We start from the raw sequence: 15224 nt of genomic DNA, 5'->3' as shown, positions 1-15224 counted from the left end.
TCCCATCAATACCATAAACACAAAACAGATTTTTGTTCATGGACTTTGCTTGGTTAAAATTTGCCTGGTTATCAACTCAGACAAAAGTCCCACTGGGTTCAATGGGGATTGATCCAAAATTAAATAGGTATAAGCATAAATCCTAAACACAAATCTAGGAAATGAGCCCCACTGAACACACTAGAATGTACAACTCAGCAAACTTGCAGAGGATTGTGTTGTAATACCAATATGCCCAATTTTAAAATTATACATAATTATCCCTGGTTATTAAATGCTTGGTCCCCCATTTTTTTTAAAAAAAACTCATTCATTGCCCCCAGAAGTGCCTTAATCTCAATGAGAGGGCTGCAGCCATAACCAGATCATTAGTGGAAAAGGGCTTTAGGCTACTGCCACAAATTCAAAATCGAAGTACATTGATAGCACACCAAAGATGCCAACTTGAGTGGTTCGGAAAGAGTGAAATGCATAAATTAGGGGACTTCTTATCCCAACTGTAATTCAGAGTTCAGTAAGGAAAAGTGCATCAGGTTACATCAGGATATTCAGAGATGTGAAACTTCAGTGCAAAAATGCCGCTTGTAACTGCATTGAGCAGCTTATATATAGTGTGCTTTCACGCTTAACTATCGCTCAGCCATAAGAAAAAAAAGTCCTTTAGTCGTGCATGCTAGACGTTTTGGTACCTATTCAGAAAAACTAATTAAAAATAGGGAAGGAACAGGGGGAAAAGAAAAATGACACGATAGAGATTTCTCCAAAATCTTTAACTTACTGAAAGTTTAACAATGTCAGACCAGTCTGCTGCAACAGCATACTCCATGTTTGCATCAAGCCACCTTGGCAGTTCCTTCAGTGCTGGTGCCATAGCGCCCCCTAACTATGAAACAGAATAAAAGCATCACTTCTATTGCAGAAAATACTAGACAATGTTACATAAACAATATACTGTATTTCTTAGATTCTAAGACACACTTCCCCCCACCCCCATATAAACATCTTTAAAAACAGGGTGTGTCTTAGAATTGCGGGTGCGTTTATTATTTCTTAGAATCAAAGTTTTTTTTCTGTTGGTGGTACTGAAATTAGTGTGCATCTTACAATCAATAGCGTCTTAGAATTGAAGAAATACGGTATGATGAAACATCCAGGGGGGGGGGGGGGCGGGGAGATCACGCACAGCTGAGCTTCCTGCTTACTTTTCACCTGCTAATTTCTTAAAAACTTGCATGTACACACAAAGTTTCCAGTCCTTTGTATTTAAAATAAAACTTTGAAAAGTTGAATGTAATGTGTACTTTTTTCTCAATGGCACATGGCCACAAAATAAGCTCTCAAGGTTATCACATTATCCATTGCTTAGCCAATAGAGCAGGGGTAGGCAACTTGTGGCCCTCCAGAGGTTTTCGCCCTAATTAATGGTGAGGGGTGATGGCAAATGCCCATCCCTGCAGGAGTGGGAGAAAGAAGGGGCATCAATAGCCAACGCCTGTTTGAACAATACGGGGGGGGGGGGAACATGTGATGTTGTTTAACAAGAAATAATAGGAGAAAGAGATTAAGCAGTCCAGGAGGTTGGGAGTCCTTTAAGACTTTAAGGTAAGAAGGAATCAGTCAATATTTTTAGAAAAAAATCTGCTTGGTGCACAGCAGACAACACTGTTGGTTCTTTCCTTGGAAACTTTAAAGATAAAAGGACATGGAGCTGGTTGAAAAAATAGCAATCTTAACCACTGTAGCATCAAAACGGTCAAGGTCTAAAACCATTACGAACTTTTTACAGATCCTCTAGAAGTGATTGTCTTTACTCCAATTAGCTTACAAGAATCTGCCTCTGTCCAACTAGAAGAAGAGAATATATAGATGTAACTCATATACAAACATGTGATGTAGTCTACCTCTCTTACTATGTTGATACAATAATGTGACAGAGTAGAAGCATATTCTTATGATTAAGACAAAAAATCAGGATGCTGGACATCTGTATTTCCCTGGATGCTTTCCTCAGGATACGCCTCTTTGCACATGTGCAGTTCACATATACAAGGAGTAGCACAGGAACTTGAAGAGGCAAGGAAGGACAAACCAAGGAGAAATGGCATTTTCCCCACCAAACAAAAATGGGCTAGTGCAGACAGTACTTGCGTTTGTGAGATTTGCTTTGTTTTTAGAAGTTGCATTATCTAACTCACTTAAAAGACAAATTAAGGAAACGCTTCTGCTTACCCTCCGTCCTGTACCCTTATGGACCACAGGCACTCGCTCCTCTCCTGTGAGAGAGTTTATGTCCAGTTTACTTGGGTCCTTACAGCGCTGCCTTCTTTGTTTAGGCTTTTCTGAAAAATTCTAAAATGAACAATTGCAAAAATATAAGTGGAAGTTATTTGTAAATAAATATGTGCAGGATTGGAAAACGAGACTTTTACTTACTGTGCCAAAACCAGGGATTTCAAGAGTGTAATCAGACTGCTGCCTCAGCCAGTCCAAAAGACTCTTGTTTGGAACAATCTTTTCTGCCTGGACATTAGTAGCTGGTGCTGTCTGTTGACTTGAGGTAGTAACGGCTGGCCCATCAGGGTTAGAATTACTTGGTACAGTCTGCGTTTGATCTTCCTGAAGAATGTGATGGTGAGAGGGAAGGAAAAAGCCACACTTGAGATGTAGAAGGAATATTGCATTCTCTAAATGTGACTGCAGATGTGACTCCTACACAACCATGGCAAGGGTCCTGGCATAGGCGTGTGCAAGGGGTGTGACGGGTATGCCCAGTCACAGCCTAATATCTCAAGCAATAAGCGTCGAATTGAGGGGGGCATTGAGTAGAGATCCATAGGGAGACCAAACACACTGCCCTCTGGCTGCTCCGCCTCCATGCTGAAGAACTGCTGCCTCCAAGAGAACAGCATTGCTCCCCACAGCAGGAGCGAAAAGGAATCGCTCTGCTGGGAGACGTATTTCAAAGAGGTCAGGAGGTGGGGCCGTGGAGGCTAATATTGCCTCGTAAGACCCTCCTCCAGCCAGTGTCACCCCAAAGCCCCACCAATGCTGGGGCTTGAGGAGCATCTCCTCATTCCCCCACCCCCTGCACATGCAACGGCCCTCCCATGGTCAGGCAAGCTGAATGCGGAGTAGGGCATCAGTGTCTACAGTGTTTTATAAATAATGTCCTTTATGATTGAGTATTCAATAAATGTTTGCCTTTAAGAAATAAATAACATTTCCGGGAGCACACACTAATGAAATGTGCTGCGCATGCCTATGGATCCCTGGCTAAACCCAGGCTAATTAATTACAGTGATAGTAAACTCCTTCAACATCCATGATGAAGTTGCTCAGGGGCCAGAACCCTTCCTCCTGCCATAATGCCCCTATTGTCTTGCCCACAAGTAGGGAAGAAGCTGGGATCTTATTACTTTTTTCAGGGTGTTTCTTGAGTCAGAAGTGGACCCCTATGTGAAATGGAAGAGAGTGCCCCTAAAGATTTTGCATCCTTGCAGAGACCTCGAGGACATCCTGGCACTTCATGCAGGACATCTGTGGATCAGAAGAAGCCATGCTTTGCATCCTCCAAGTACCACTTGGGATGTGGATGCAAAATGAAAGGACACTCCAGAAGCACCTCTAATAACCCAGCAGCATCTGAGGCATCCTCTAGTTTAGTGTTGACCTGATCAGAAGCTATAACTAGCCAGAAGCTTGGCTGGGCCAGCTGCTTCCAACACTGGGAGACGTGGTGGTGGATGTGGTGGTGGAGGCTACCACTTGGCCTCCCTTGACTTCAGATGGATCTATCACATGATCTTCAGATGGACTCTAAATCTTCTGGACTAGACAGAAGGAGAGTAATCTAGGAAAACAATTTGTTCTACTTTCAAAAAGATCAGCATACTCTGAATTCCTGAGATTCGTGTAAGAAAAGGCCCTCTGTGTTTTCATCTGATAAGGAAAGAGAACCCACAATGTACAGCTGCCCAAAGAAAAGAAGCACTCCTTGAATTTTGGAAGGCTATCCAAGTGTTAGCAGTAACAACTTGTTTTTGCCAGGGGACGTGAATCTAAGACTGCATCCAGACAACGTTATCATATATTGCTGGTCACACTATTTAGCACTAAATACACAAATATAAAACTCAGTATAAACAAAAATTATTCAAACCATATAATCACAGGAAATGCTTAGAAGCAACACACAAATAAAGGCAACATAGTTACCAACTGTTTTTTACTAAATTTAGGTGCCTAGTCTCATGTCTTACCATATCAAAAGAACAAAAACGTAGATTTGTTGCATGAAGAAAACAATGCCTAGACAACCTGTAAAATAACAGCCCTGCTTAATAGGAACACCCTGCTGAGGAGAGGCGTGAAGACTTCAGGGTATTCAGCCTCACGGAGAAGGCTGGAAAAGCAACTTGGCTCCTGGAGCTCTTCCAGTATGAACTAGAATTATAGAAAGATTATCCTCCTTATTCATGGTATATGGCTTTTCTGCAGCAGCACCCAAACATTGGGATATCTTTCCACCCACATAAGTCAGGTACCTACAATAGCTATATTAATCTGTTGCAGTAAAGTGTCAGAATTGTTAACTTTCAGGTACCAATTTTATTTTTTAATTCACTCAAGCTTTGGTGGAATCCGGTGTTAAGAAAGTAAGAGCCATATTGGATAAAGCTTGTTTAGTACAGCATTCTGTTCACATTATGCCAGTTGCTGTGGAACACAAGCAGGAAGGTGTTACTGTGTTTGTCTCCTTCTTGCGGGTGGGGATTATTACTCACCAGCAGCCCTGTCTGGGGGCTTCTCTCCTTCAAAAAGATGAGGTCTATCCCTTCCACATTTTTTCTTCTGCCCCGTCTTCTCCTCATGGCAGCATCGTCTCTTCGTAGGCTCCCATTTACAATCTGTCCTGTGACAGGATGAATCAATCCAGCCTGAAGTATACCAGACAAATCCATACCAAGGGAGCCCTGGAGGGCGCTCATTGTCCCTAGCTTAGGTATACTTGTGCTCAGGGAGAAAGGAGAGCTGCTTGCTGGGGATCCATCAGGCACTCTTGAGAGGTCCACTGCTGCATCCCGCCAACCATTCAACACAATTGAAGGATGGGGGTGGGATGCAACCAGCTGTTCAAGGCTCCGCTGCTTGGCATCTCTGTCAACCTCAAATTCATACGGTTGCCGGTGCTTGTGTTCGTCTTTGACAAAAGTGGGTGCCAGGAAATCTTCCTGTGTTTAAAAGCAGGACCGGAAAGAAAGATGTTATGGTCATTTGCAGTCACTGAGATTCTCTAATATTCTGAAGTGGCTTCTAAATCCAGCACCCATTCATAAAAGAGTATTTTTGTGAAGCTAAGAGCTAGAAATGTTGGGCTCTGGCTCAGCATCACTACTAACTTCTCTACTGAAGGTACTAAGAAAACTGGACTCAGTGGTAACCTGATTCAGAGCAATTGTGTCTCACTCCAGGTTAAGACAAATCCTCCCCAAGGGGAAGAGGATCAGCAGGCTCTCTGTGTTCACATCTGCACATCTCTAGGGCCTTTGATGAAAATGTGATTCCCACCCAATTACCCAAAGATCTTAAAAACTGCTATTGGAGACAAACCAAAGCCAATGCTATCATTAGTTAAGGCTCCAACTCATCCTTTCAGCCTCTTCTGGAGGAGCCAACAAATAATGTGACAGAGCTGAAAATGTGTTTGTGATACGTATGTGAAGTCCTAGAAAATACTGGAAAATGGGGGGCGGGCTTTTTCCAGTATTTTCCCGAAGGAATTGTTTTTTTTTTTGCAAAACAACAACAACAAAATACTTTCTTTTAGAACGATGAATAAAATGTTAAAGAGAAGATGTTCATGTACTGCTGCCTGGACTTTACTCACCACAAATGATTTCTAAAAGCTTTGTAATAGGAAGACTTTTATGTAAGGTTATGTATAGCAGCAGCCTTCTCCAACCCATTACTTTCCAGATGTGTTGGATTATGGGAGTTGTAGTCCAACACATCTGCAGGGTACCAGCTCAGGGAAGGATGATGTACAGTATCAGATCACTGCAATTCCTATATACTAAGGACAACAGTACAGTACACCTCTCAAATGCAAGCACAAGATGTATTTCTGCCTCCAGCACGCACTGTCATTTTCACAAGACGGAAGAAGGATTCAGTGCCTTCTTTTCTTGTGGGCTTCCTCTTTTTGATATTTGATATACCAAACATGATAATTTTGATAATGCATTTGATGTTCCTAAATTAACAAAGCAAAAGACGTTAATTTTTTAAAAAGTATTGCATATTTAAATTTTCCCCCCAAATTTTCATTTTTTTCTGGGGGATGGTGGCGAGGTGGGGGGACAAAGGACAGGAAAAACAGTTCCCTTCCAGCCCATGGCTTCAAAATTTTTGGAAATCTTATATCTCTTCTCTGGAAGCTCATAACATCAGTCCTCACTGTCTGGGACCCTCCAAACAACCTCCATATTCCAGAACGGGAGGCCACAGAACAATACAGTGTGCATCATTGTGCAGAAGATCACTAATGAGGGGCAGGAGCTTGAAAAGTAATAGGTAAAATATCTATCCAAACTCACCTTTTCGACCGGTGTAGTTATAACTCCATTGCTGAAGCTGGGTTCAGAGGCTTCCGGCTCAGTGTAGCTGTTCCTGTTGCCAGCAGTATTGCTGGCTAATGCAGGTGTAGGCATCATGCTCTGTATTTCAAATGGCTGGTTGGAAGAAGGCCACTTGCCTTTTAAGATGGCATGACAGATGTTGTCTAGGCGGTTAATGATCACTCGATCCTGCCAAAGAAGCAGATGTGCTTCACCAGGTTGCATATGTTGGCAGCCTCCCCTTTTATAAACCTTCGGAGAACTAAAGCTAGTAAACTGATTTAGCTTGGTAAAACAGAGGCTGATAATATAGCCAGCCTGTGAGTTTACTACTGTGTTTACTAATTTGCATATCAGAAGGAATATATGGCCTAAGGCCTATGCATGTAATTTGGTCATCCATGTTGAGAGGGTTCATGCCATATTAAAGTTTTGTTTTACAGTTCTTAACCAAGAAAATAATTGGAGCTCTTATACAGCTATACAACACTTCTTAATGTGTGACTAGACACATATAGATAATCAAAGGAAAGAACCTAAAAATAAACTTATGCAGCTTATCCTTCCATCATGAAGTCTTTCTTCTTTTCTCCTCATCTTCACTCAAAGCTGTTGTTCTAAGTTGATGCTGTTAATGCCCTATTAGACTGCAGTCATGAACACAGTGAGTATATCCCTCAACATCAGTAATATTCTAGTTAGTTTATTAATTCCCTGTAGCAGTATTTTAACATTAAGTGATAATAACTACAGTGGTGTTCTGCAGCCTGGCATGCAGAAAGAAGTAAATGGTAGGTGATAAAGGTTCCTTCCCTCAAATAAGAGGAAAAGTACAGTAGGGCAACAATGGGCATTAGACCTGCTAGAAGCTCTTGTCAACTCAGCTGAAATCTTGCTTGACTCCAGACTCAGCACAGGAGGACAGTGACAAAGAGAAATGAAAAAACGAACATACACATTTTTGTCTTCAAAGAAGACCTCAAACAGCAGTTTTAAATGTACTAGCACATTTTCCAGAGGGTAAATGCCTGCCTTTTATAAATATTTAACACAGAGAGCTAAAGCCCACTGGAATCACACATATAAGAGTGCTTTTCACATGACATACTGAAGGCACAGGATAGCTATGGAGATTAACACCCATGTCTGAAAAAATATGGGAATATAATGCAAAACGTTTGACAGAGGAATATTCAACTTGGAGAAACCCTTTGGAGCTGCTTATAAAATGTTGCTAGGCATGTCTTTCTCTTAAGAATAGACATCTATATTCTTCTTCACACACTATGTTTAAAGGAATTCAGACACTTGCTAGGGGATACCTATGTCTTTAAAAAAAAGTAACACAGTAAGTGGATCTCAGTCTCTGCTGAGCATTGACCTAAAGCCCTTATTCATGCATACTTAAGCTACCAAGCCACCTTAGGCCACTCTGAGAAAGAGTAGAGTGTCTTCTCCTGCAAGAGTTGAGCTATGGTAGGCGCTCGGACATCTTGAAGCTCATCCATCTCTCCAGGCACAGCAAACATGGAACTCTTACTTTCATCTTCAGCAAACTTCTCAAAACAATCTAGGTAATAGTGGAAAACAACAGATTGGTTGAGGCCCCAAACCTCTCTTCTTTTCAACCTTTTTAAGGCATTGATGACAGAGCTGTAAGGGACCCTGAGAGCTCACAATGGCAGTCTTCATGGTCTGGGATCTTCCAACAGCTCCCATATACCAGAAGGGCAATGTCAGTAATTTGGTGGTTGAGAGAAAGGGGGTGGAGCCAAGGGAAAGCAGGTGGCCTTCTGGGAAACCTCAGAGGGCTGGACTGGGACCCCAGGTCTGAAGTTTTGCACCCAATATGCAAGAATGCTCACTAATAGAAAGATATCCTCACAACACTCTTACCTTGATTTTGGCTGATTCCCTCCCTCTTCTCTAAGTCCTGATTCTCACACTCTTCCTCTTCTCTCTTTATTTCATTCCTACAGAGGGGTTGGCCTACAGGACTTGCCCTTTTCTCCTCAGCATCATCACCCCAGGGGTCTGCTTCCATGCAAACAGGATGTGACTTAAGGAGCTCCATCTGAATTGCTGACGTTTGGCTACGTGCAGGGTGGTGGTGGTGGTGGTGGTGGAAGTGGTGGTGGCAGGCCTGGATCTCCGGCAAGGCTGGGGTGTGCTCCTCAAGACTCTCACATTCAGCTTGATCGTCATCCCCCACCCCAGGGTCACTGTCACATTTGGATGCTGCCTGCTCACTTGAGATTGATTCCACCAGCTCCTTATTCCTTTCCTCCATGAGTGCATCCAGAGTGGTGAGAATACATGAACTGTGCTTCTGGTCCTCTTGCGTCCTGGGATTGGCTTTGTCACCATCTGGCATTTTTAAGCAGCCTCTCAAATTTTCCACTGTGTCAGCAGCTGCCTCCAGATGGTCTTCCTCTTCCTCCTCTTCCTCTTCCTCTTCCTCCTCTTCACTGTGGCTCTGACTTTGCACTGATTTCTCCTCCAAGCCCTTTTCATGCAACAAACCCATGAATCTCTTCTCAGGGTGGACTTTGATATCAAAGTTGTGAAGAGTGGGGCCGTACACTCCAATGCTGAGGACCCCTTCCATGCCATCTCTTTCAAATGGGACTGATCCTGGGCTAGCATACTGACTCTCCATGTGCTGAAGGGCGCTACAAGATTCCACAGGAAAGCTCTTGGAGGGCTTTGCCTCCTCGACTAAAGGCTCCTGCGCTGTGTTTGGACCCTCCATTTGGTCAGTGCCAAATTGTAAATGATCCAGGTAGGAGGGCTCTCTTGTAGTCTCAGCATCACAGCTAGAGAGGTCTTCATCCCCTTCTATTTTGCCCTCCGCCATTTTCGTAGTATTGCTGCTAATATCTGTGCAGCTGGGGCTGTCACGGGCAAGGGAGCTGTGCTCACTATTGCAGGCTTTTTCATCATACATCATGCACATCAAAGAGTCAGGCAAAGAGCTCTCATCATAGTTAATGGAAATCATACCCCGGACTTTAGACATGAAGTTTTCACAGCTGCCATCCTGAGAAATGTTTTCTGCCTGGGAGAGACTGTTGCCTGAGTTTGCTAGCTTGATGCAGCTCTCGGTTTCGGCCTCTGCAGACATGCGCTTTCTTTCCACTTGGTTGTATGAAGGGGAGCAATACAGTTTAGAATTTGCCTGATGGTGGCAACACAAGTTTTCTGCTCCAACAACCCCTGTCCTTTTGTGCTGTGCATAGTTTCTGTAGGCATCCAAAAATGACAACTGGGGGTCATTCATGATGTAATAGTCTGTACGGTTCAGCCCATGTTTAGCTGTGCCAATGAGCAGATCCCGGTCATGCTTACCACACTCCCACCACACAGGAAGGTACAGGCTAGGACGGCAAAGTTTAAGCCGTTCGTGCAGCTGCGGACACCGCAGCACCTGCTCACGGACCTTCCGTAGGAGCTCGATTCGGTACAGCGTCCTTGCAGCACGCTCCTCTGTAATTGGTTCAACATAGATACTAGGATCTGCTGGGCCTGCAGGTGTAGAAAAGGAGAGGTAGATAAATAAAACCAGAAAGGGCAATACTGGCTTTGAACTAAAGTCAAAGTACTGCAAGTATCAGGACATTTGATAGTGGCTCAACTTCGTGGCTCAATGTTGCAGGATACAGTGGTGTAGTGGTGAATTTTGAAGTGCAGGTGCTCATCATGAAAGTCCCCACAGCTACACAGACAGCCATGTCAATAAACCAGTTCTAGCACTTTACATCTCCACCAGGAGCAAGTCTTTCATAAAGCTGATGGGTCTCAATTGTCCATTTAAATCAAGCCACCCCAAAATACTTTGCATTACAACAGGGAACAATATATTGTTGCTGGAAAATTCATTCTGTCCCCTGCCCAGCTACTATGAGGATTGCAGCTAAGCTCAGAGAGAACAAGGAAGTCTGAAGGGGGTGGCAGATGACGCCAGCATCCAGCTGATCAAAAAGTGCTGGTGCTGCCTCCCTGCGAGCCCTGGTAGCACAAGCTGAGGAAATGTCTCTGGAAAAGGCAGGCAGCCTTTCCCCATGGGATACCCCTTTTGTCAATACATGGAAGCCAGGTGTGCATATCGGTGCCACAATGGTCCCAGCAAGCCATGCAGAAAAGGAGGGAACAAGTGTACAATGAAGCAACGTTGCTTGCAGATTCGGGTCATCTGAACAATATAAATAAAGGCCTCAGAGATTAATAATATCCTTCTCAGCCTTCATAGTTTTCACCTGAACATCGGACTCAACTGGGATTCCTGAGACATGTTTGAAATGCACAGCAACTGGTTTACAGTTACCTAATGCAACTAAAGGGTGGCATAAACAAAGCAAAGTACTTTGACCACCTGCTTACTTTGCTTCTCGGACTACAGTGCTTTTTCTTTTGATGTTCCTGTCTCTAATGTTTTATTTTACATGTGTAAATTTCATGCAATTAACAGCCATGTTTATTCAAATAATAGTCCTCTGAACATGGCTACTTAATTCGAATTATCAGATAGATGTGCATTTTCCTGACCCTGTGAACAGTCTTAAATATGTACATTATCAGTTTCTAGTCCTTTATTTTGCCTTAGAAATACAAACAAACAAAAAACACATTAGGAAATAATTGCTGGGGGGAGGTGTTATGACTCCAAATAGGTCGCTGAGGGCTGAGCCTGCTCAGTGGCCATGGATTATTAACTGACTGTTGTGGGGGGTGGAGGGAGGAAAGAAAGAAAGCCAGGGGAGGAGAAATGGAATGGCTAGAATCCTGGACAGGAGGCACTCCACACTGCAGCATTTTGTTGCAGTTTCCACTTGTATTTCAAATCTATATGCCTTGAATGGTTTCTACTCACCATCTTCTTTCCAGTGGGGCAAGCGACAGACATTCCTGCACATGGCAACAAAGCTGTAGAAATATTTTTCTAAGCTCTCATCAGTTTTCTTCTCCAAACGTGAAATGGATCGGAACTGAGTCCAGTCAAAGATCTTCTTCTCTGGATCATAAATGACCCCAAATGAAGAGACTGTGCGGTAGAAATCTGCTTGCTCTCTTCTGGTCCACCTGCAGAATGCATGAAGAACACACAGACTTACAGACAGAAAGTCATGACACCTGCAATTTCCTCCCACTCTTCAGTGTGTCCGTAATTATGCATCAGTTCAGATCTATCCAATGTGCTATTTTCTGTTTTACTTTAAAGTTCATGTATAATACATTTTAAAAGTCCAAGTGAGTATGGAAAGCAGCTCAGTACTGGCAATTATGAGGAACAGAGTTCTCTCACAATGCACAGGATGGTTCCTCAAAACAATCCCCGCTCCTCAAAACCTCGATATCAGTGAGCCAGTGGCTGACCTCTTCTTCTTCAGATACTAATGAAAAGAACACCTTGCACCTTTTCATAGTAACAGCTCATGTCACTATGAACACTTAATGTAAAATGTTCCTTCTGCTTCAGCTTCCTTTCAATGCATAGAGGACTTGGCATAATATTGTAGGAGGGTGAAAATTAGTCTTTTCTCTACTAATTAGTGGCCACTTTGAAACAGGTGCCACCTGGATAGACCAACTGTCCCATCTAGTTCTGAAGTTCTGTGTCTTTCTGTTGAACTTGTATAACTCCACAAGATAGGCTCCTTCTCAATCTGTTCTCTGTTCAAGGCAAGGGGATACCATTTCCCGATAGCCTTACTGGCCAAACCAAAATTGGCAATCACCTGCCTCCCATCAAGCCATTGAACCCACCCCAGCCATCATTTCCTAAGGAAAAATGCCAGGAGTATGTGTGTGCTGTGGAACAATGCAGTCAAAGGCACATGGAGCACCTGCAGGCAGTGGTCATCCAATACTCCTGGCCACCTGATGTTCTACCTCCTGGTCTTCTTCAAGGAGAAGGCTGGGAGTATGCATGGCTGGGCACCATTGTCTGAAGGTGCGCAGGGCGCTTTCAGGCAGCTGCATCCATTTCCTCTGCCTGCCTTTCCTGCTCTAAAGCAGAAAAGACCAGCAGAGGGAGAGGTGGAACTGGTTTGGCCCTGCATGGCTAAAGTTCTTCAGGCACCTTCATCACGCAGCTGACAACAATCCCCAGCCTTCCTCACAACTTTGGAGCTGGGGAGGTGATAGAGGGATTGTTGTGCAACTGCTCAGATGGTCTCACCTACCTTTGTAACTTCAATGTTTGGAGGAAGCCTGGCCACTTATCCTTGCCAGAAGACATCACCGCACTCGCTACAGCACGTGTGGCAAACATATTTGTGGAATACTAGTGTTAGGAGAACATTCCCTTGCTGGTGGGGCCATCTTTGGACTGCGTCAGAATCTGGACTCTGACTGTGTATGGATATCTAATAACAGGGGTAGCACTTGCAAGCTTGCAATTATGAGCCAGCTACACTGCTCGAGGACCCATTCTCGACAGTTTTTGCCCATCTATGAAAATTGCACTGAGTCCAAATAAGCTCAGGCCTTCTGTCTGCAGCCCACTGTTCTCTCTTTACCTTTTCTGCATCTCCTTGTTCATAGGATCCATCTCGTTGGCCCTCCTAAACATCTCTTCTTGCAGCCAATAGCCATGATTACAAGGGCCCATGATCTCAGGCCTAGAAGGTAGCTCTTTACGGTTGCAGCGCTGATAGACGGTGACAAGACGCCGCAGTCTGGCTGTGAGGGCGGACGACACAGGCCAGCTGGATTTGTCTGGGTCGGAGCCATCCTGGGCTTCAAACATCAGCAAGGTCATTAATATTTAATGCAATTCCTGCAGAGTCTTTGCACACACCCTACAGATTCATTAAGTATTTCACCACACCTACGTATACACAGACGTATCCTGTCCATCATGTCTCAGTAATAGTTGGGATAGGCAGCCAGCATCTGGTTTCTGAGTCCTTGTGGCTCAAAATTCATTCAGCCTATTTTGTCTGTTTTACTTTCTTTCCTACTGAATCTGATGCCTTTGAATAGACTAGAAAAGGTAGTCAAGGAAACTATCTCCCAGCATGATTAGAAATACATACATGCCCAAAGGGGAAAATAGAAGTTTGGTCCTAAATTATAAAAACGATCCTTGCAAATGCAATTGCCAACTGAAATCAGTTGCATCTAGAGATTTATCAGCCATCATCTGAATGGCTGAGTTTCACCAATATAATTTCATATTCGAAGCTTATTGAGTTTCATGGTTTCTGTCCCCATGATGATGATGTTCGCTTTAACTGACAATGCCAAAGCCGTGTGCTTTTTAATCTGACTGTCTTCTGGCTACTGGGGCTTCTATATCATAAAATAAACCCCAGAAATATTGTTGCCAAAAGTTTGTCTATGCTTAGGCTTGGCACTTTTAATCCCCGGTCCAGAAGAAAGAGCCACTCAGAGGGCATGGTTGGTTCATTGAGGTTTATAGGTAGGTTGTTTAACCCGCAATGGCTAGACTTGCATGGCACACCACAGCCCCTGATCGCTTCAATCTGGAATTGTATATTCATAAGGGGAGCTGCACACAACACTGTCTCATTTTGGGTTAAATAACCCACAATGTTCCAACCATGTTGTGTGAACCAGGACACAGTATGTGCTATTTTCCATAGTAAAAACTGCTTCCAATCCAATTTCCCATTTGGAAATCAGTGCTCCAAGATCAATTTATGGAGCAAGGTCTTTTCCTGTGGTGACCCCAGTACTGTGGGATTTCTTTCCTACAGAAAGTCAACTATTTTGTTTTCTTTAAGAGAGCTGTGCAATGCCTTCCCGTTTCCTGATGTTCAGCAATTCTGAGGGCCTAAGATTTGACAGGCATTATTATACGTTTTATTACTGAATGTTGTTTTGATATTTTAACATACGCACTGATGTATTTTTACTTTTATGAATCCACTTTTGAGGTGTACAGAGAAGAGTGGGATAAAATATTTAAAATAAAATAAATAGAAAATAGCAGCTATCACTCAGAGGTCCTGTGTCTGAGTTTATAAAGTCAGAAAATACCTGAAGCACCTAAGCATCGCTGAAGTTTTTCAAAAGCATGGTGACCTTTTAATTAGATATCTCTTGCAAGATAGGCTTCTAGATATGCTGATTCTATTTCTACTAGAAATGAGCATAAGCAGCTATTCTAGTCAATAACTTTAATATTACCACATTCCCTAAAACATCCAGATGCACAGCCTCACCTGCCACACTGTCATCCTTCTTCTCAGTGACTTCACCGCAACAATCTGAGGTCTCCTGTGGAAAAACAAACCAACATCAACAGAATTTACTTTAGACACTGGCTTCTAGGACAAAAGCTGAGTACACAGACAATACAGTCAAGCAAGGTCATTCTAGTTTCACTGTATGGTTTTATGCCAGACATACTGACTCATTTCTATAAACCACTGAAGGCAGTAAAAAAAACCAAAACAAATCTGTATCTCCTTCAGTATAACATGCATTACACCAGTAAAGCCATAACTACAAAGCCATCTGAAAAACATGAGATTAAAATCCTAAATTTTGAGGGATCTGAAATTGTCATGGGTGATATTTGTGTTTTTATTTAGCCCAGTCTTTAACAGCATCAAGACTGATAGCAAAAAGTATACAGAA

At 43.1% G+C, this 15224-nt stretch overlaps 1 protein-coding gene across 5 annotated transcripts in view; it reads right to left on the bottom strand.

Annotated features, from left to right (window-relative positions):
* The window catches only part of CHD6 (chromodomain helicase DNA binding protein 6), a 130889-nt gene that overhangs the window by 3565 nt on the left and 112100 nt on the right, over nt 1–15224 (bottom strand). For 3 of the 5 annotated variants that reach the window (XM_063144946.1, XM_063144961.1, XM_063144953.1), the window contains 10 exons: nt 14807–14861; nt 13136–13355; nt 11488–11696; nt 8514–10142; nt 8039–8187; nt 6597–6806; nt 4785–5231; nt 2434–2616; nt 2230–2349; nt 779–883 (listed from right to left, as the gene is read on the bottom strand). In XM_063144946.1, the coding sequence (XP_063001016.1) occupies nt 779–883; nt 2230–2349; nt 2434–2616; nt 4785–5231; nt 6597–6806; nt 8039–8187; nt 8514–10142; nt 11488–11696; nt 13136–13355; nt 14807–14861 (3327 nt within the window). Of the gene's footprint in view, nt 1–778; nt 884–2229; nt 2350–2433; nt 2617–4171; nt 4318–4784; nt 5232–6596; nt 6807–8021; nt 8188–8513; nt 10143–11487; nt 11697–13135; nt 13356–14806; nt 14862–15224 lie in introns of those variants that run through there. The other 2 variants (XM_063144969.1, XM_063144977.1) reach the window with 2 other exon arrangements.

The sequence above is a fragment of the Elgaria multicarinata genome, chromosome 1, assembly GCF_023053635.1.
Source record: "Elgaria multicarinata webbii isolate HBS135686 ecotype San Diego chromosome 1, rElgMul1.1.pri, whole genome shotgun sequence".
Classification (NCBI taxonomy): Eukaryota; Metazoa; Chordata; class Lepidosauria; order Squamata; family Anguidae; genus Elgaria; species Elgaria multicarinata.
The sequence above is the reverse complement of the archived record's forward strand: the minus strand, read 5'-3'. Positions and strand labels throughout refer to the sequence as shown.